At 31.2% G+C, this 20,235-nt stretch overlaps 1 protein-coding gene across 1 annotated transcript in view; it reads left to right on the forward strand.

The window, feature by feature from the left end:
* The window catches only part of LOC130233207 (membrane-associated guanylate kinase, WW and PDZ domain-containing protein 1), a 153,747-nt gene that overhangs the window by 44,404 nt on the left and 89,108 nt on the right, over positions 1–20,235 (forward strand). Inside the window, exons 3-5 of the mRNA XM_056463135.1 lie at positions 4,119–4,238; positions 6,408–6,437; positions 16,930–17,103. Coding sequence (XP_056319110.1) covers positions 4,119–4,238; positions 6,408–6,437; positions 16,930–17,103 — 324 coding nt within the window. The remainder of the gene's footprint in view (positions 1–4,118; positions 4,239–6,407; positions 6,438–16,929; positions 17,104–20,235) is intronic.

A 20,235-nucleotide genomic window follows, 5' to 3' on the forward strand; every position in this document is an offset into this window, starting at 1 on the left:
AAAGTGCCATTTAAAGGCCTAACTAGGTTAATTAGGTTGACTAGGCAGGTTAGGGTAATTAGGCAAGTTATTATATAACGATAGTTTATCAAAAAAAAAAATAGCTTAAAGGGGCTTATAATTTTGACCTTAAAATGTTTTTTAAAAAAATTCAAAACTACTTTTATTCTAGCCAAAATAAAACAAATAAGACTTTCTGTGTCAAATCAGACATACTGTGAAAATTTCTTTGCTCTGTTAAACATCATTTGAGAAATATTTAAAAAATAAAAAATAAATAAAAGGGGGGCTAATAATTCTGACTTCAACTATATATATATATATATATATATATATATATATATATATATATATATATATATATATATATATATATATATATATATATATATATATATATATATATATATATATATATATATATATATATATATATATATATATATATATATATATACAGTCAAGCCAAAATTATTCATACCCCTGGCACATTCTGACTTAAAATGTAAAAAATAAAAGCTGATAAATGTTTTTTTTTTTTTTCACAATGATGCCTCTTGCACATCTTCCTGTTATCTTTTGGGAAAAGCCTGTATCATTTCCAGTCAAAAACTTGCATTGAATAAAAGTGACTTTTCAGAATTTAACAGGGCTATGAACAATTTCTGCCTTGACTATATAATGAATAACCAAGGAGAAACAACTTCACTTACCTTATTTTATTTTTCAAAAACAGGTTTTTCAATATGATTTTGTTTTTTTATTACAAATTACTACTGCCATTTGTTGTTGTTTACATGTATTGTACGAACCATAAAGACACATATACGCTTTATATGTTTGTCCTCATAATATTCAAATTCCAGTTGCAAATATTGGCACTCATATCTATCAACCAGCTATCCATGTCATGACCTGTTCATTGGCATGGAAGAATCCTGCTCAATACCATCCAAACCATGAGCGACCTCTGTGAAACACACAGCAGTGTGCTTTTCTTCAGCATGATCTTTAATAACATCGATAAAATCTCTATGTATATCACTAATTATCATAAGAACTGGACGATTTTCATGAATAACACCCAATTTTTGTGGAGACCTCTCCAGCACTCACAGCACTTTTCAAACCAAAAATCCTCACATTGCCTTTGCATTAGGCATTGCTTAATTTCGTGCACACACATATGCTCCCACACACACACAGACCCTTGAGGCCAGTCTTAAATTAGACAGGCTCTGCTCGCTCCTCTTGTCCTCTTGTCTGGCTGTGATTGACGTGCGGTGGGTGTGGCGGGAAGTCATTCGGTCTAATCATTCCAGCAGGCCTCTGGCTGTGTGAGCTGCGGGTGAATATATCAATACACACACAAACAAACCCACCGCAGAGCGCAGGACCTCAGAGCCAAGCACCCGGGACTGTCGGGATGTACTGGGGGGACTTTGCTTTTGCTTATCACACTCTTAATTAGAGATATCGAAGCAGAAAGGAGGTAGGATCTGCGTGTGTGTGTGTGTGTGTGTGTGTTTGTGTGTGTGTGTGGTAGAAGAGTGATAAAGAATTCGCGATTGATGTTGTGTCAGTGTGGAGCCGTTCAAAGCCTGTAGAGAGAGAGAGAGAGAGAGGGACGTGTCAGCTTTTCCAGGCTGGATCACTGTAATTGGTCTGGGCTGTTCATAGTCCTGTTAACTTGTCAGTCAAGGCTGGATGGAGAAGGGGATAAGATGCCATCTTAATCTGGACGTTTGCACCCACACTCACTGATGCACACACACTCATACGTTGAGCTGAAGGTTGTAGTGTGGGACAGTGATCTGTCAATAAATACATAAATATTTTTCTTAATTAGAGTTTTTGTCTTGTTTCTAGTCCAAATATCGAAAGAATTCTCAAATCAAGAAGCATTTTCTAGACAAGTAAGAACTATCGTCTTGTTTTTTCCCTAAAACAAGTGAAATAATATGTCAATTGGTTAACAGAGTAAGCAAATTAATCATGTTTTCGCCGTCGGTGCCAGTAGCCTAGTGGTACTGTGCACCGACGTGCTCATGGCAACCCAAGTTTGATTCCTGGCTCAAGGTCTTTTGCCGATCCTTCCACCCTCTCTACTCCCAATGTTTTCCTGTCTGAAATCTTTACTGTCCTATCATAAATAAAGGTGAAAAACCCCTAAAAAAATAAACAAAAAATTATGTTTTCGGTTTGAACACTGCAAAATATGCTTGTCTCACTTGTGCCGATTACACGGGGCGTCAGCTTTAACGCATGACAGAAGGCATGTCTATAGTTGGGCTGACACGATCATCAAAGCAGCATCAGCCAATGAATTTAGATTGCAACAGGCTACTGTCTATTTTCATAAAGCGATCTGATTGGCTGACACGCTTGAAAAGTTGAGAAATTCCCCAACTTTTGCAGCGAGCAACAGATCCATAATTCAGTTCGGCAACGGTTGACGTCACCTTTTTAAAGTGAATGGGAAGCGTTTACGTGTGAATCGGGTTTTAAAGATTGTCTTGTTTCTAGTGTAAATATCTAAAAATGATAAAATCAGGAAGCATTTTCTGGACAAGCAAGAACTATTGTCTTGTTTTCAGTAATACTATGTCAAAAATAAGTGAGGTTTTCCTTAAAACAAGCTAAATAATATGTCAATGGGTTAACGAGGTAAGCAAATTAATAACTAATAATAGGTTTTCCCATTGAACACTGCAAAATATGCTTGTCTTTCATGCATCAATTTACACGGAACATCAGCGTTAATGCTTGAAAGAGGGCATGTCTAAAGTTGGGTTCACACGATCGTCAAAGCAGTGTGTCAGCCAATGAATTTAGATCGCAGCTGGTTATTGTCTGAGCTGGTGTATTTGCATAAAGCGATCTGATTGGCTGACACTTCCATTGGCGTTTAAAAACATGAGAAATTCCCAACTTCTGCAGCGAGTAACGGATTCAGTTCGGCAACGCTTGGCGTCACCCTTTCAACGTGAATAGGAAGCATTGACATGTGAATCAGGCGCTAGATTTTGTCTTGTTTCTAGTCCAAAAATCTAAAAATGATAAAATCAAGAAGCATTTTCTAGACCAGCAAGAACTATTGTCTTGTTTTCAGAAATAAAAATCTGTAAGGTTTTTCTTAGAACAAGCTAAATAAAATGGTAATGGGTTAACGAGGTAAGCAGATTAATAATTACTAACACGTTTTCACTTTGAACACTGCAAAATATGTTTGTCTTACTAGCGCCCGATTTACACGGGGCGTCAGCGTTAATACTTGATAGAGGGCGTGTTTGAAGTTGGGGCTGAAGCAATCGTCATAGCAGTGTCTGCCAATAAAATTAAACTGCAAATGGCCACTGACTGAGCTGGGGTATTTGCATAAGGCGATCTGATTAGCTGACACTTCTGTTAGCTTCAATTGAATCGGGCATTAGTGTTTTTGTCTTGTTTCTAGTCCAAATACCTAAAAATGATAAAATCAAGAAGCATTTTCTAGACAAGCAAAACATATGGTCTTGTTTTAAGAAATAATTTGTTGAAATTAAGTTCAATTCAATTCAATTGAATTGAATTGAATTGAATTGAAATTAAGTAATTTTTTTCTTTAAAACAAGCAAAATTATCTGTCAATGGTGGTAAGCAAAATAATCATATGTATGTCAAAAGGAAAAACAAGATTATTTTACTTGTTTTAAGAAAAAACACACTTCAATTTGACATATTACTTTTAAAAACAAGAAAATTTTTTTTTGCTTCTCTTAAAAATGCTTCTTGATTAAATTTTTTTTTCAGTGAAATAAGTTTATTTTGCTAACCCCATTGGCAGATTATTTAGCTTTAGTTTTAAGAAAAAAACTCACTTACTGTAATTTAAATATGTCATTATTACAATTTTTTTTTACTCTTTTTAGGTGCAGTATTCGACTTTAGCACACCTGCCAGGAAAGTTGTAGTATATCTAGTTAGAGCTTGATTAGGTGGTTCAGGTGTGTTTGATTAGGATTGGAGCTAAACTCTCCCAGACACTGGCCCTCCAGAACCAATTTTGGACGCCCCTGGTCTATGTTATTTGAATTCTGTATTTAATGTGTCTTTTCCTGTCTTCTATGTCATCGCAGGTACAACTAGACAGCCACGAGACGGTGAGATCTCTGGGGTCGACTATAACTTTGTCTCAGTTGAAGAGTTCTTCTCGCTGGAGGAGTCGGGGGCATTGTTGGAGAGTGGAAAGTTCAAAGGTCAGAAAGTATCCGTGACACATTTGCTGAAGAATTTATAGTGATGATGAAGAAGAAAACTGTAGTGCAGGGGTTCTTAAAACTATAGTTGACACAAAAATTTAATTCCTGTCATCATTTACTCGCCCTTCACTTGTTCCAAACCTGTTTGAGTTTCTTTCTTCTTCTGAATATGATAGAAGCTGATTTGAAGAAAGTTGCAAACCTATAACTCTTGACCTCTATAGTATTTGTTTTTCCTACTATGGAAGTCAATGGTTACAGGTTTTCAGTTTTATTCAGAATGACTTCTTTAGTTTTCATTAGAAGAAACTCAAAACAAGGTTTGAAACCACTTGAACGTGGGTAAATAGTTAGTACATTTTCACGTTTGGGTGAACAAACCCTTTAAAATCTCAATTTAAAGGTTCAAATTAGAATTTTCTTCAAAGTCAGATATGGAAAAATTGGTTATAAAAACTTTAACAAAAACATTAAACTATTAATCAAACATTAAGTGCCTTTTGCATTATAAAATACATGAATAATAAGTGAAAACATGACAAAATGACTAGTGACATATTTTTTGTTACCAAAACACAAAAAGTTTGTAAACCAGAAGTTTGTCAAAAGTAACAGAGCAGTCTAATGTGAGAAATTGCTCTGTCTTTATTCCAATCAATCTTATTTTAGTAAAAGACAACTAAGACTTAAACTATTGGTTTAAACACCTTTTTGTAAACAGAAATAGAACAATAAATGAAAAAACTAAAACTAAAGAAACTAACTACAGTCATCGGAAAAAAAAAAAAACTAATGGATAATATACAATAATTCTAAGCAAAAAGATATGAAAATTTGATCTGCAGATTTTTAGGAAGACCTGTGATGGAATTCTTGTTGCAACATAAGCTGCATCAGCTAAACATGTTTATATATAAAAACAGCATGCTTACAGTTGAAGTCAGAATTATTAACCCCGGTTTGAATTTTATTATTTTTTAAAAATATTTCCCAAATTATGTTTAACAAAGCAAGCACATTTTCACAGTATGTCTGATAATATTTTTTCTTCTGGAGAAAGTCTTATTTGATTTATTTCGGCTAGAATAAAAGCAGTTTATAATTTTTTAAACACCATTTTAAGGACAAAATTCTTAGCCCCTTATACAGAACAAACCATCATTATACAATAACTTGCCTTATTACCCTAACCTGCCTTGTTAACCTAATTAACCTAGTTAAGCTGTTAAATTACTTTAAGCTGTATAGAAGTGTCTTAAAAATATCGAGTCAAATATTATTTACTGTCATCATGGCAAAGATAAAATAAATCAGTTATTAGAAATTAGTTATTAAAACTATTATGTTTAGAAATGTGTTGAAAAAATCTGCTCTCCGTTAAACACAAATTGGGTAAAAAAAACAAGGGGGCTAATACTTCAGGGGGGCTAATAATTCTAACTTCAACTGTATATATAACAAACATAAAACATGTACTTTTTTTTTCTTTATCTGCCCAAAAATATAAACTTTATTTAACTGCACGTTGTCTTTTTATATGAAGAAGTTTGTCCGAATTCTTTAAAATGTTTCCTTTTTGCATTCAAGTTGCTTTTTTGGTTTGGGGTTCGATGTCTATTGACTGCTGTGGTCTACACTGGTATTCTGTTAACAGAAACTAAATATATAAAACTAAATAGAAATGTGTTAATAAATCAAATATAAACTAAATATAACAGCATTATTAATGAAACAAACTTAAACTAAACTGAATCAAATAAAAATAAAAAAGCATTGAAATTAAAACGAATATAAAAATGCAAAACTATAACCTTGAAATTTGTCAGAGTAGTATATCCACACCTTTAATCCCTACACACATTCAATGCTTTTGAAATATGAAAGGGTTTTGGAATTCTCTCTGGATTTAGATTCGTAATGGAGAAGTGCTGTTGTAGTGGAAGTTAATTATTTCATTGTTTTAATTGGTATCGGACATTAACTGATGACAGACTTTAAAGAATCACCCAAAAATGGAAATATTCCCTTCAGTTGTTTCAAATCTGTTTGAGTTTTTTTTGTTGAACACACACTATCAAAAAACTTCAGTAGCATAGTACTTTGTAAAATGCATGTCAGTGGCTTCTAGATTCTAACATTCTTCAAAATCTCTTTTGTGCACAATAGAAAAAAAGAACGGCTTCGAATCACTTGAGGGTGAGTAAACGTTGAGTAAATTTTCATTTTTGGGTGAACTATCCCACAACCAGTTCCTTCTGATTAGCATACATGTTAATAGCTACATGTTTAACCCTTTAAATCATTGAAATACCCTGGAGTTTTTGACTCATGAATGACTTTGAATTGTATGGAAACAACAAATAAATAAATAAATAAATAAATAAATAAATAAATAAATAAATAAACAGTGTAATCATGGACAATGAAGTTACTATATATGGTTCTCTGTCTGATAAAGGTTTTTTCTGACTGTACATTTGCTATTATGTCAGCATTTAGGTTTAATCCTAACTCTGTCACTGATATTCTACTGAGAGTTGGTTGATGTACTTGCAATGAAACTTTTAATGAAAATAAAATGAATAATTATTATAAAGTGTAGACTTCTGATAAATGGTAAAGTCGAAATAAACCTTTTAGTGTTCTTTGAATGCATTTTAAGGTCATGTGTTACATCTGTGGGGCTTTTTTATCCAGTGTTAATTTATTGATCGACAGTTCTAAGAGCTCCATTTACACACATCACCATGTATCAATATAACTGAATATAGTTGTGTTGGCAGTGCTTATCTGTCCACCAGCTCAAAGTTTAAAGGGTCACAAAACACTGAGAATCACACCTAGACTATGCTTTAATCAGTTTTTATTTGCTTTTATTTTATTATTTATTTTATTTTAGTTTTGTTTTGTTGATGTTGATTTGATTTTTAAAATGGTTTTTATTGTTTTATTTATTTTATTTTAGTGTATTATTTTATATTGATTTTGTGTGTGTATTGTTTTATTTAATTTTTGTGTACTATTTTACATTGTTTTTATTTTTGTTTATTATTTTACATTGTTTTTATTTAAAGATTTGTTTATTTTTAAATTTTTGTTACATAGTTTTTATTTATTTTTGTTTATTATTTTACATAGTTTTTTTTGTTTATTATTTTACATAGTTTTTTATTTTTGTTTATTATTTTACATTGTTTTTTTATTATTTTTTATTATTTTCCATTGTTTTTATTTAAAGATTTGTTGTTATTTAATTTTTGTTACATTGTTTTTATTTATTTTTTGTTTATTATTTTAGATAGTTTTTTTATTTTTGTTTATTTACATTGTTTTTTATTTTGTTTATTATTTTACATTGTTTTATTTAAAGATTTGTTTATTATTTAATTTTGTTACATTGTTTTTATTTATTTTTTGTTTATTATTTTACATAGTTTTTTTATTTTTGTTTATTATTTACATAGTTTTTTATTTTTGTTTATTTACATTGTTTTTTCTGTTTATTATTTTACATTGGTTTTATTTAAAGATTTGTTTATTATTTAATTTTTGTTACATTGTTTTTATTTATTTTTTGTTTATTATTTTACATAGTTTTTTATTTTTGTTTATTATTTTACATAGTTTTTTATTTTTGTTTATTTACATTTGTTTTTTTTTTGTTTATTATTTTACATTGGTTTTATTTAAAGATTTGTTTATTATTTAATTTTTGTTACATTGTTTTTATTTATTTTTGTTTATTATTTTACATAGTTTTTATTTTTGTTTATTTTTTTACATTGTTTTTATTTAAAGATTTGTTTATTTTTAAATTTTTGTTACATAGTTTTTATTTTTTTTTTGTTTATTATTTTACATAGTTTTTTATTTTTGTTTATTATTTTACATTGTTTTTTATTATTTTTATTATTTTACATTGTTTTTATTTAAAGATTTGTTTGTTATTTAATTTTTGTTACATTGTTTTTATTTATTTTTTGTTTATTATTTTACATAGTTTTTTATTTTTGTTTATTTACATTGTTTTTTATTTTGTTAATTATTTTACATTGTTTTTATTTAAAGATTTGTTTATTATTTAATTTAGTTTCATTGTTTTTATTTATTTTTATTGTTTATTATTTTACATAGTTTTTTATTTTTGTTTATTATTTTACATAGTTTTTTATTTTTGTTTATTTACATTTTTTTTGTTTATTATTATTTTAAATTGGTTTTATTTAAAGATTTGTTTATTATTTAATTTTTGTTACATTGTTTTTATTTATTTTTTGTTTATTATTTTACATAGTTTTTATTTTTGTTTATTATTTTACATAGTTTTTTATTTTTGTTTATTATTTTACATTGTTTTTTATTATTTTTTATTATTTTACATAGTTTTTATTTAAAGATTTGTTTGTTATTTAATTTTTGTTACATTGTTTTTATTTATTTTTTGTTTATTATTTTACATAGTTTTTTATTTTGTTTATTTACATTGTTTTTTTATTTTGTTAATTATTTTACATTGTTTTTATTTAAAGATTTGTTTATTATTTAATTTTGTTACATTGTTTTTATTTATTTTTTGTTTATTATTTTACATAGTTTTTTTATTTTTGTTTATTATTTACATAGTTTTTTATTTTTGTTTATTTACATTGTTTTTTTTTTTGTTTATTATTTTACATTGGTTTTATTTAAAGATTTTTTTATTATTTAATTTTGTTACATTGTTTTTATTTATTTTTTATTATTTTACATAGTTTTTTATTTTTGTTTATTATTTTACATAGTTTTTTATTTTGTTTATTTACATTGGTTTTTTTTGTTTATTATTTTACATTGGTTTTATTTAAAGATTTGTTTATTATTTAATTTTTGTTACATTGTTTTTATTTAATTTTTGTTCATTATTTTACATAGTTTTTTATTTTTGTTTATTATTTTACATAGTTTTTTATTTTTGTTTATTATTTTACATTGTTTTTATTTAAAGATTTGTTTATTATTTAATTTTGTTACATTGTTTTTATTTATTTTTTATTATTTTACATAGTTTTTTATTTTTGTTTATTATTTTACATAGTTTTTTTATTTTTGTTTATTTACATTGGTTTTTTTTTTTGTTTATTATTTTACATTGGTTTTATTTAAAGATTTGTTTATTATTTAATTTTTGTTACATTGTTTTTATTTAATTTTTGTTCATTATTTTACATAGTTTTTTATTTTTGTTTATTATTTTACATTGTTTTTTTTTATTTACATTTTTGTTTATTTTATTTTAATTCCATAATTTAATTCAAAGTTTGATTGGTCCATGAAGAAGAGTTGATTTGTTTTGAAATGATAAGAAATTCTCGATGACAAAATATATGACTGAAGCAAATAGTCTGCAAGTACATTTTTAAGTCTCTTAACTAATCTTATAATGAATGTCACTTCTTTCACAGTTTCTGGGTATGAATTATCAAATGCAGTAAAATATACAGTACATAACCACGGTTTTGTCACAAACTCAAGTGTCTTTTCTCCTGTATGATTTCTCTGTACAAGTCTCCTCAGTCATGTTTTACTTTTACTTTTAAATTTACAAGCTTATGTATTCTGTGGATAGGTAACACTGCACTCCAAGATAAGACATTTGTCAGATGCTTAGGTCTGTTACACACATCATCTTCCAGCACTATCTTGTTAGTCACATGATCAGAAACAGATCCTGATTCCTGCTGTGCCACTGTATGTGGGACTCATATGGAGTCGAGCCGATATGTTTAATTTAGAATAGAATGGTTTTATACTCCTATAAAAACACAAAACAAGTCAATAGCCTTGTGTGCCAACAAATAGCCCTGAGGTGCTCACAGTGACCTGGGTTTGATTCCCGGCTCAAGATCATTTATCGAACATTTCCCTCTCTCTGCTCCCCACACCGTCCTGTCCAATAAATAGTAAAAAACCCCTAAAAAAAGAAAACACAGAACACAAAAGTGTGCTGTGTAGTGTGATGCAAATGTATCAGTGTGTGTTTCATGCTAACTTCACTCTTTTACTTTTTAATGTTTTTCAGGTTATAAAATATTCTCAAATTTAATATCACTTGATTTTGGGTTTGTCACAACCCTAAAAACATATTGACATATTACGCTTTGTTCATTTTTCATATTACATCTTATTACAGTGTTTTTGTAATTGGTATAATAGATAATTAAATATTAATGGATGTATGACATCTTGGCAGCATATCAGCCTATAATTTGTTCAGCCCAATAAGGCAAGGCAAGATTATGTAGCGCATTTCATACACAATAATTCAAAGTGCTTGTTGTACATTTAAATAAAGAGCGACCAAAAAAGTTTAAAATGAATGATAAAACAATCACAAATGAAGTGTAAAATTTAAAAACAGATAAAAGTGTTTTACAGTTTAAAAAAAGGAATGAAAAGAGAAAGGTGTGTGAATAGACGGACACAGAGCAGCACTCATTCAGGAAATGCACAGAAACAGATGTGTTTTAAGCCTGGATTCAGCACATCTGATCCTTTCTGGAAGTCAGTTCCGGCAGTGGGTAGCACAGTTGCTGAAAGCAGATTCATCATAAGAAAATTGTTTGCCCGATATAGTAAAGACAATACATTTAGGATTATTTTTGCCATTTGATCCACTTCAGATGCTGTCTATGATTATTTTGATTGTGCCGTCTGCATCATGTGACACACTACGTGGAGCAGATGCACACTTTACATGTTTTTGTTAGAGGAAACACAAGAACTTAGCAATGTGAAAGTTTTTCCACTTCAAAAAAAAAAGAATCAGAATTGCGATTTGTAATTGACTTTGTGCTTGTTAAATACCTTGATACTTGTTAAATACCTTGCTCAAAACCTGTTTGACTTTCTTTCTTCTGTTGAACAACAATTTCAAAGACAACTGGAAACCGGTAGTCATAGACTTCCGCTGTATTTGTTATTTCTATGCTTAATATCAGGGTTGCAGGTTTTAGATATTCTTCAAAATATCTTATTTTAAGAGTTCACACTTAGCTGATGATTGATTATGAAGCTTGTTTTATATGCTGTCCCTTGAAAGAGCCCTGAGCTCTTAAGATCTTTAAGCCCGGGCTTCCTCCAGTTTGCAAGGTGAGAGGGAAGTTTGAGCTCAGGTAGATCTCAAGAACTGCCCTGCTGTAGTAGCTGATGAACAGATAGTGATTGCTCTTAAGAGAAAACTGCTTACTAGGAGCATGTCTATGGTGCCGATTTGGATTAGGCATCATGGCATTACGATTAGACTTCTATACTTGATGTTTCGCTAGCTACGAATGAATCTTTCAGAAGTTCAGATGCGGCTGTTTTTTATATATAAATATATAAATTAACTGCCGTCATCAACCTAGAACTTTAAAAACGGTGACACCATTTAATTTGAACCATGCTGATATAGCATCACCCTTGCAATTTTAACATGGTTAGAATCACAAGCATATCTGGCCAAAGTCATTTCACAAGTCATTTGCAACTGGGTCATTCATAAACTGGCAAGAGAGAAGGCAGGACTGTTTGAGGTTTTGTTTCAATGAACTGTCAATCAAAAGGTTGTCGGCCATTTTGTGACGAAATATGTTAACATCTAAAAGACGGTACTCTACTGAACGCGCTCCAGTGACTAGTTTGGATGATAGCAGTGCTTCCCGTGGCTGTTTGTTGATGTATAAATGGGTTGTGGACTAATGTTTTACGCAATTGGATTGCCTGGACCCTGTGCAGTCGAATTACTCCATGCTGTTGGAATTTTATGGATCTGTGGACAGACGGGAGGCTTGTGAGGAGTGTTTGTTATTATATTTTGGTTATTGCCAGTTCGACAGATGACACTAATGTCATTCTAGTCACGCGAGTCTCAGCTTTCGAAAGATATATAAAATGTTTAGTCTTTGTTGGTGAGGCATTATTTTGGCAAGGTTTCTCCTTAAAGGGCACCTAGTTTACCTTTTTTTAAAGGTTTGATATTAATATTATGGTTCTTCTGAGTGTGCCAGTTTAGGTTCAGTTCAAAACACAATTCAGATTGTTTTATTATAATGTGTTAAAAAGTGTTATTTGGGGGCGTGTCCACAGCTCGCTGTTTTAGGGGTGTGTTGCTTCACATGAAAATTTGTTTCGTCTTCCTGCCCAACGTAACGAGGGGGTGGAGCCAAGAGCTCCCCTGATTTGTGTTTGGCAACAGACAGGCAGACAAAGAGAAGCAACATGAGTGAGAGGACCAGCATTCAGCTGTACATGTACCACTTGGACACAGACCAAGCAGAGTACAAAATCATTTGTGTCTTTGTATAGTTTTACAGGCAACTGTGTACTAGTTTAAAGTTCCGAGCTTGTACACTAAGACTAATAACCACACACATTGAATTAACTTTGACTGAGGCACCGGATGCGCCGCTCAGAGCCGCAACACGGCACACCAGACACGCACATTCGCATGTTATTTAAAATGAAACTATTCAGATAGCGTTCTGTAGCGTGGCAGAAATATGACGTGTCCCGAGTCGTGGCTGGGCGCCGTGGACAGCCGCCAGCTTAAGGCGCCGGTGTGTGCACCCTGATAGAAACCTAAGCTTAGAATTCTAAAATGGATCGCCGTGTCGCCGAGCGGCACTTCAGGTGTGCGACCTGCAAGCAAGTTCATTATTTTATTTCCAATGCACGGACGCGCACGTGAGGCAACACGCTCGCACTTTTCAGCTGCACCTAGTTAAGATCACAGGGAGCTTCTGTGACCGCGAGAAATGCAAACGGCTGAAGTTTAAGGTTGACACAATGAAAAGTACACGTTTGCAAACCCACCTAAATTACAAAAAATAATTCCGATGAGAGCGATCATGTGATGAATGTTGATCTTGTCTTGAGCCTAATGAGCCTTGCTTCTTAAAATAGAGCAAAGGTGTTCCTTTGGTGACATCACTTTGACTCACACGCTGAAAATGGCGGACATGAAACAACAAGCTGAGGATATGGTGATGCGCGCCTGTCATTCAATATTGGTGGGCGGGGGGGACCGCAGTCCTACCTTAAGTTGCGGTTGATCTGAAAACCACTCCAATTGGTCCACCGTTTTTATGTTGTTAAATTTAGAAAAAGCACTGGCTGTGTTTATATCACCCCAGTATGACGGTCTATACACTATACCTACACACATGTCTGTCCAAACAGCTTGAAAAGTAGATTTTTCACCATAGGTGCCCTTTAAATCATGCTATGTACCATGGGTGGAATGGTAGGGGAGAAAGTTTGGCTTCATTGAGATGGTTTGGAATTGTGGATGCTGGCGTTTTAAGAGTTTAGTCGGAGTTTGTGGACTGTGATCTTGCTGGAAAATTGGGTTTAAGACATGGTGGATGCGTTGTGCAAGGCAGCTTGAAGTGGAAGATGGTAGAGCTGGTAAACCGGTGTCTTGCGGCAACTGAGGTTCGATTGCTGGCGAAGCTACGGCTGAAGTCTCGGGGAGAGCGTGGCTCTGGCTGGAGTTGTTGTTGTTTGTTTGTTCCTTTCCTTATCGATAGGTTTAAATTATGCAATGCTGGAGCGTTTTGTTGCAGGAAGCATCCTTCAAAGCGAAGATGGCTGTCATATGGAACTTAGGGTATTTATAATGGCTTAGAAATTATCTGATTTAAAAATTGGATAATGCGGGACCATCCGCAAACAACCATAAGCACGTGATGCTCTCGAAATTAGTTTATAAATAAACTTTACTTTGTGTTCAACTGAAAGAAGAAACTCATAAAGGTTTGAAACCACTCGAGAATGAGTAAATTTTCTCAATTTTTTTGGGTGAACCACTCATTTAAAAATGCACAATTGGGTCATAGATTGTGTGTGAAATTATGTGCTGTAAACCGGTTATTGTCTACATTCGTCAGCATCTGTTGGTGTGGTGTGAATTTACATGAGGAAGTAAAACTGATGACAGAACAAAGGTCCTGTAGAAGCAGCTATCATTTCCTTTAGTTTATCTCAGTCTCCCTCATGCCTTTACATGGAAACAGTATTTACCCATTGCTTTTAAATGACCATTTTTACTAAGTGCAGATAGGCTCACAGGTTTCTATTTTGAGTGCTAATTTATACTAAAGATTTAAGTCCATTGTCCATTACACAGGCAATAAAATAGACATTTCATGATAAACATCGCAATTGATTGTTCGGTGTGGGATCGGAAACTCATTCCTCTTTTAGCATCATTACTGTGGGCTCCATCACACGTGTGCCTTTAGCATGTGAGTTATGGCTCTCAGGGGCAGGATCTCCTACCTCATCTGATTAAACCAATAAAACGAATTAGCATAAAAAGTGCAGCGGCGTTAACAAAATGCCATAAACATCCATTCTCACCTTGCAGACACGGCAGGGCATGATTTACTTACCACTGCAAAGGCAACTAATTCAATCAATAACAGATGGAGATCAGGGGTTGCATTTATAAAACTTTGCATAGAAACCTTCCTAAAAATAAATGTATAAATGCGGCTAGAAAATAATATAAGCAACCCTGCTCAAGACACTTGCTACACACTGTATATGTAAGGGAAGAAAATAAATAAATAAATAAATAAATAAATAAATAAATATATTTGAGGAAAAAAGCCGTCCAATAAGCAGTACGAATGTATAACGTTATCTGTTTAATTTAAAATTAACGGTCGCTTGCAATAGCTTTCATGGAAGCTTCAATGACAATAAAATATTTCGACATAAATCAATATTTTACATCAAATTATTTATATTTGTGTGAGGTAGACGTGTAATTTGAGTGATTATGTATATCCAGCCGATTGTTATTATTGCAAAATAATAACGTTTACCCAATCTTATACAACAGCAATCGCTTCGCGAGAGGTTCCTAAAACAGGTTACACGACATAATGATGCATGTAAGTGTAGATATTTGTGTGCAAATCGTATCTAATTTGTATATTTATTTTGCCAACTTACTCACCTTCCGTGTGTTAGAGATGACAGCAGTCACGAAATGGAGGAAAAGAGCCGTTACAAAGCGTTTTTTGAAAACGCTCCTGCGACCTGCACCTGCGCATGCACGATGATGCGCGTCCGCGTCATGTTTATATTATTTTGTTAGTTCTGGTTAATTTATTTATTTATTTATTTTTTTGGCAACACAATTAATTCCATTCCATTAATCCAAGAAACAGATGAAAAAAACATTTAATTCAGAAAAATAAAAATGTACAAAATACTGCATTCATTAGCAAGTTATCTTTGTTGGTTTATCAAAACAAACTGGAGGAATACTTTTTATAAATAAACCAGAGCCCATAGCCTATATACTTAAGTTTAGTAATATCTTAAATATTTTTCATGAGTGGATTTTTCAAGAACTGTGTTATATAGTCCTATTTTTATAAAAATAACAACAATAATAATAATAGCTTAATATTTTTTATTGTTATTACTATTATTGTTAATATTATTATTGCAGCAGTTGTTGTTGTTGTTGTTATTATTGTTTTAAATGTCAAAATTCAAGGGTCTAATGAGGTAAATTGACAAAAAATTAAATTAGTCCCCTTTAATAATTATCATTTTCATAATTGTACATGCCTGTGCATGTTTTTGTCTCTTTTCCACTCTGTTGTGGCTCATTTGTATTTTATCCTCCAAAATTACTTTTACATTTTCTAATTTTTTCACAATTTCCCAGTCAGCCTCCTAACTGCAATCAAGTTAACATTTAGACTCTAATCATTGATATTCCTGTGTTCACAGTGAGTGCCACACAAAAAAGAAAAACAAACACCAAATTTCATATAATTCTAAAAGCACAAATAACTAAGTAAATATTAAGTAAATGAACATCCATCTCATTTACTGGTCTCCACAATTGTCTATTTAATTATGACAGAAAAAAAAATCTCTTGGTTGCTTTAAGTGCTAGCTTTTAGAGGAGAGATCCACCAAGAACCATTATATAAGTTAATAGATCTTTCAGTAACTCTTTTTTGAAATTAGAGTTCCTCCAATAACTTTCAAAGTACTTCGAGGTCTTGGTGTAAGGAAACAGTGACTCCAGAACCTCAGTATTGACAAAAAGTGCTTGTAGGATCCCAGTTACTGCAAGCACTTCAAAGACTGTCAGTGGTTCCTCAAGAAACCCCATTTTGAGAGAAGGAGCTTTGAGGCACTTAAAATACATTTTAAAGTTCCTTGAGTACTCAACAGGGTACTTGAAGCACCTTTACTTTTTACAGTGTAGCTAATGCACTCTGAGTTAACATGAACTAATGTTATTTAATTTACATTACTGTATATTTTTGTTCATGTTAGTAAATACACTAATTAACATTATCAAATGGATCATTATTTTAAAGTGTTACCAAATCTTCTTTTGTGTTCAAGAAAAAAGCAAATTCCTAAAGACTTTGAACCACTTGAGTAAATTGAATTTTGTGATGAACTATCCCTTTAAATCTGTAGTTACAATACACATTGTAATAAAAATGTAGGATTAAATGTGAGCGTATTTTCTAGACTATGAGGTCAGAGTGGGTACACATTAATACTAACAGGTAATAAACCACAACATCAAGAAAATAAAGTCTTCATGACCATAATAACTGTGAAACTGTATCAAAGGAGTCCCTGGCAGACCTGAGTGACAGTCTTCTTATGCTTCCTGGATTAGGAAACTACTACGGAACTCCTCGTCCGGTTCACATTGGTCCTGATAGCCCTCCCATCAGCTACCAGGAGCACCGCAACCTGCTGAGAAACTTCCGCACTCGCAGTAAATCTCTCAGCAACCTGGAGAAAGCAGGAGAAGAGGGCGACAACAGCGAGGAGGACTCAGGTCTATCAGGTCAGATTAATATCTACAATATTTATGTATAAATTAATTTATTCATAAAATAAAGTCATATATATTTATATACTTGATGTATATCTAATATAGATAGTTAGTATTGTTATAAATTTGCTTTGTTTGAATATTAAATAAGAGCCAGTTTTGGTGAACATGAAACCTGTGATACTGGCATTGCTACAGTAAGACCGGTTTCTTCCACTTCAGCATCACAAAAGTAAACAAATAATAAAAGGGTGGATCAGTAAAATATTGTATAAAATGGCTTTTTTTAGAATCAACTTTTTGGGGGGTTTTGGTTTGATATTGTTTAAAAAAAAAAGAGTTTGTGTTTTTGTTCCTGATTTGTTTTTTGTTTTGTTTTGTTTTGTTTTGTTTTGTTTTGTTGTAATTTCATTGTATTGTATAAAGAATTTTGGCATAACACGAGGGTCAAACTAAACAGATAGCATCACTGAAAATATTTATTAGATATATTTATTTACCATTTTTTTGGTTTGATATTGTTTAAAAAAAGAGTTTTTTTATTTTATTTTGTTTTGGTTTGGTTTTTTTGTCTTTTTTGTTTTGTTTTTGTTTGTTTTTTTGTTTTGTTTTCTTCTGTTTTGTTGTTTTTTGTTTTGTCTTGTTTTTTGTTTTGTTGTTTTTTGTTTTGTCTTGTTTTTTGTTTTGTTTTCTTCTGTTTTCTTGTTTTTTGTTTTGTCTTGTTTTTTGTTTTGTTTTCTTCTGTTTATTGTTTTTTGTTTTGTTGTTTTTTGTTTTGTCTTGTTTTTTGTTTTGTTTTCTTCAGTTTTATTGTTTTTTGTTTTGTTTTGTCGTTTTTTGTTTTGTCTTGTTTTTTGTTTTGTTGTTTTTTGTTTTGTCTTGTTTTTTGTTTTTTTTTTGTTGTTTGTTTTTTGCTGTTTTGTTTTGTTGTTTTTGTTTTGTCTTGTTTTTTGTTTTGTTTTGTTGTTTTTTGTTTTTTCTTGTTTTTTGTTTTGTCTTGTTTTTTGTTTTGTTGTTTTTTGTTTTGTCTTGTTTTTTGTTTTGTCTTGTTTTTTGTTTTGTCTTGTTTTTTGTTTTGTTTTGTTGTTTTTTGTTTTTTCTTGTTTTTTGTTTTGTCTTGTTTTTTGTTTTGTCTTGTTTTTTGTTTTGTTGTTTTTTGTTTTGTCTTGTTTTTTGTTTTGTCTTGTTTTTTGTTTTGTTTGTTGTTTTTGTTTTTTTTTGTTGTTTTTTGTTTTGTCTTGTTTTTTGTTTTGTCTTGTTTTTTGTTTTGTCTTGTTTTTTGTTTTGTTTTGTTGTTTGTTTTTTGTTGTTTTGTTTTGTTGTTTTTTGTTTTGTCTTGTTTTTTGTTTTGTTTTGTTGTTTTTTGTTTTGTCTTGTTTTTTGTTTTGTCTTGTTTTTTGTTTGGTTTTCTTCTGTTTTATTGTTGTTTTTTGTTTTGTCTTGTTTTTTGTTGTTTTTTGTTTTGTTGTTTTTTGTTTTGTTTTGTTTTTTGTTTTGTCTTGTTTTTTGTTATGTTTTCTTCTGTTTTATTGTTTTTTGTTTTGTCTTGTTTTTTGTTTTGTTTTGTTGTTTTTTGTTTTGTCTTGTTTTTTGTTTTGTCTTGTTTTTTGTTATGTTTTCTTCTGTTTTATTGTTTTTTGTTTTGTCTTGTTGTTTGTTTTGTTTTTTGTTTTGTCTTGTTTTTTGCTTTGTTTTCTTCTGTTTTATTGTTTTTGATTTGTCTTTGTTTTTTTGTTTTGTTTTATTGTAATTTCATTGTATTGTATACAGAATTCTGACATAACATGAGGTTTAAAGTAAACAGATAACATCACTGAAAAATATTTATTAATTTTAATTATTTACCTATATTTATAAAAAAAACTTGATTAATTTATCAGCATTGCTATTAGAAATCATTACTTGCAGTTCAGTTTAGAGCGTTCATTCAGTGAATGAAGGATTCACTATGTGTGTGTGTGTGTGTGTACACATCATTTCCTGTCATTCAGACCTGCAACACATCACAAAAAAGTTAGGACAGAAGCAGTTTAGGGCTAGTAATCAGGTAAATTGGTTAGATAATGAAGTGTTTTGTAACAGGTGATGTCAACAGGTGATTGTTATTATGATTTGGTACAAAAGCAGCACCCAAGAAGGGTCAACTCTTTTAAATGTGTATCACTTTTATGCACAATATAATTTATATTTCTGTTATTTGAAAATTGTATGCAGTTAAATGATTAAAGAAAGTTATTTATTGCTGACTATTTTCTCCTTTGTGCTCTGGTGATGCTGGATTGTGGGTGCAAAATGTTGCAGTTTGTGGTCTTTATTGCAAAGTATTTGTCTTGTATTTGAGAAACACAAATTATTTGTCTTTTATCCACAATTGCTTTTGAAAATCTTTTCTGAAATGCACATTTTTATTAATTCAGTTACATTTTAACTACAGCTTGTCAGATCAGGATGCTCAAAAACATGCACAAAAGCACCAAAAGTGGCTGTAATTATATAAAAAAACATCCAGTCTTATGAATTTCCCCCATGCTCATAGTGACAGCTGAACCGCTACAAGGCAAATAATGCCATTCTTCTCTTTTTTTTTTTTTTTTTCTTTTTCTTTTTAGTCATTGTTATCCTGCTCTAATGTCAGCTCTAACATTCTCTTTCTTCCTGAGATGCTTACAAACCCGTGCACTGTGTGATATTTTTCAGGTTTCCTTGTCCTTTATTATTATTCCACCTTTGCCTGACATTTGGATCTGAGGAGAATGTGTGGGCGCAAAACACAATACAATATATCACAGAGCCTCGGCACATCATTACACAGCATTATCCTGTTATGAAAGCCACAGATGCTGGATATTTGAATAGATTTTTTTTTCTATTTCAAGCACATGATTGAAGTGCATTTGATTTGTTTACATATGCTGGGGATTATAGAAGAACATACACTGCAGAAAATGCTGGGTTCCACACAATCGATTTGTGCTGGGACAACATGAGGGAATTAAGTTAACTTATTATTTTTTACAAATTTAAGTGCATTGAACATAAACTATTGTGTCCCCTCCAAAAAAAACAATAATTGTGTTGTTTCAGCTCATTTAAAATAAGTAGGTTGAACAAAACAGCAAACAGCATTTTTGTAGTGTGTGTAGT

Source organism: Danio aesculapii, chromosome 8 (assembly GCF_903798145.1).
Source record: "Danio aesculapii chromosome 8, fDanAes4.1, whole genome shotgun sequence".
NCBI lineage: Eukaryota > Metazoa > Chordata > Actinopteri > Cypriniformes > Danionidae > Danio > Danio aesculapii.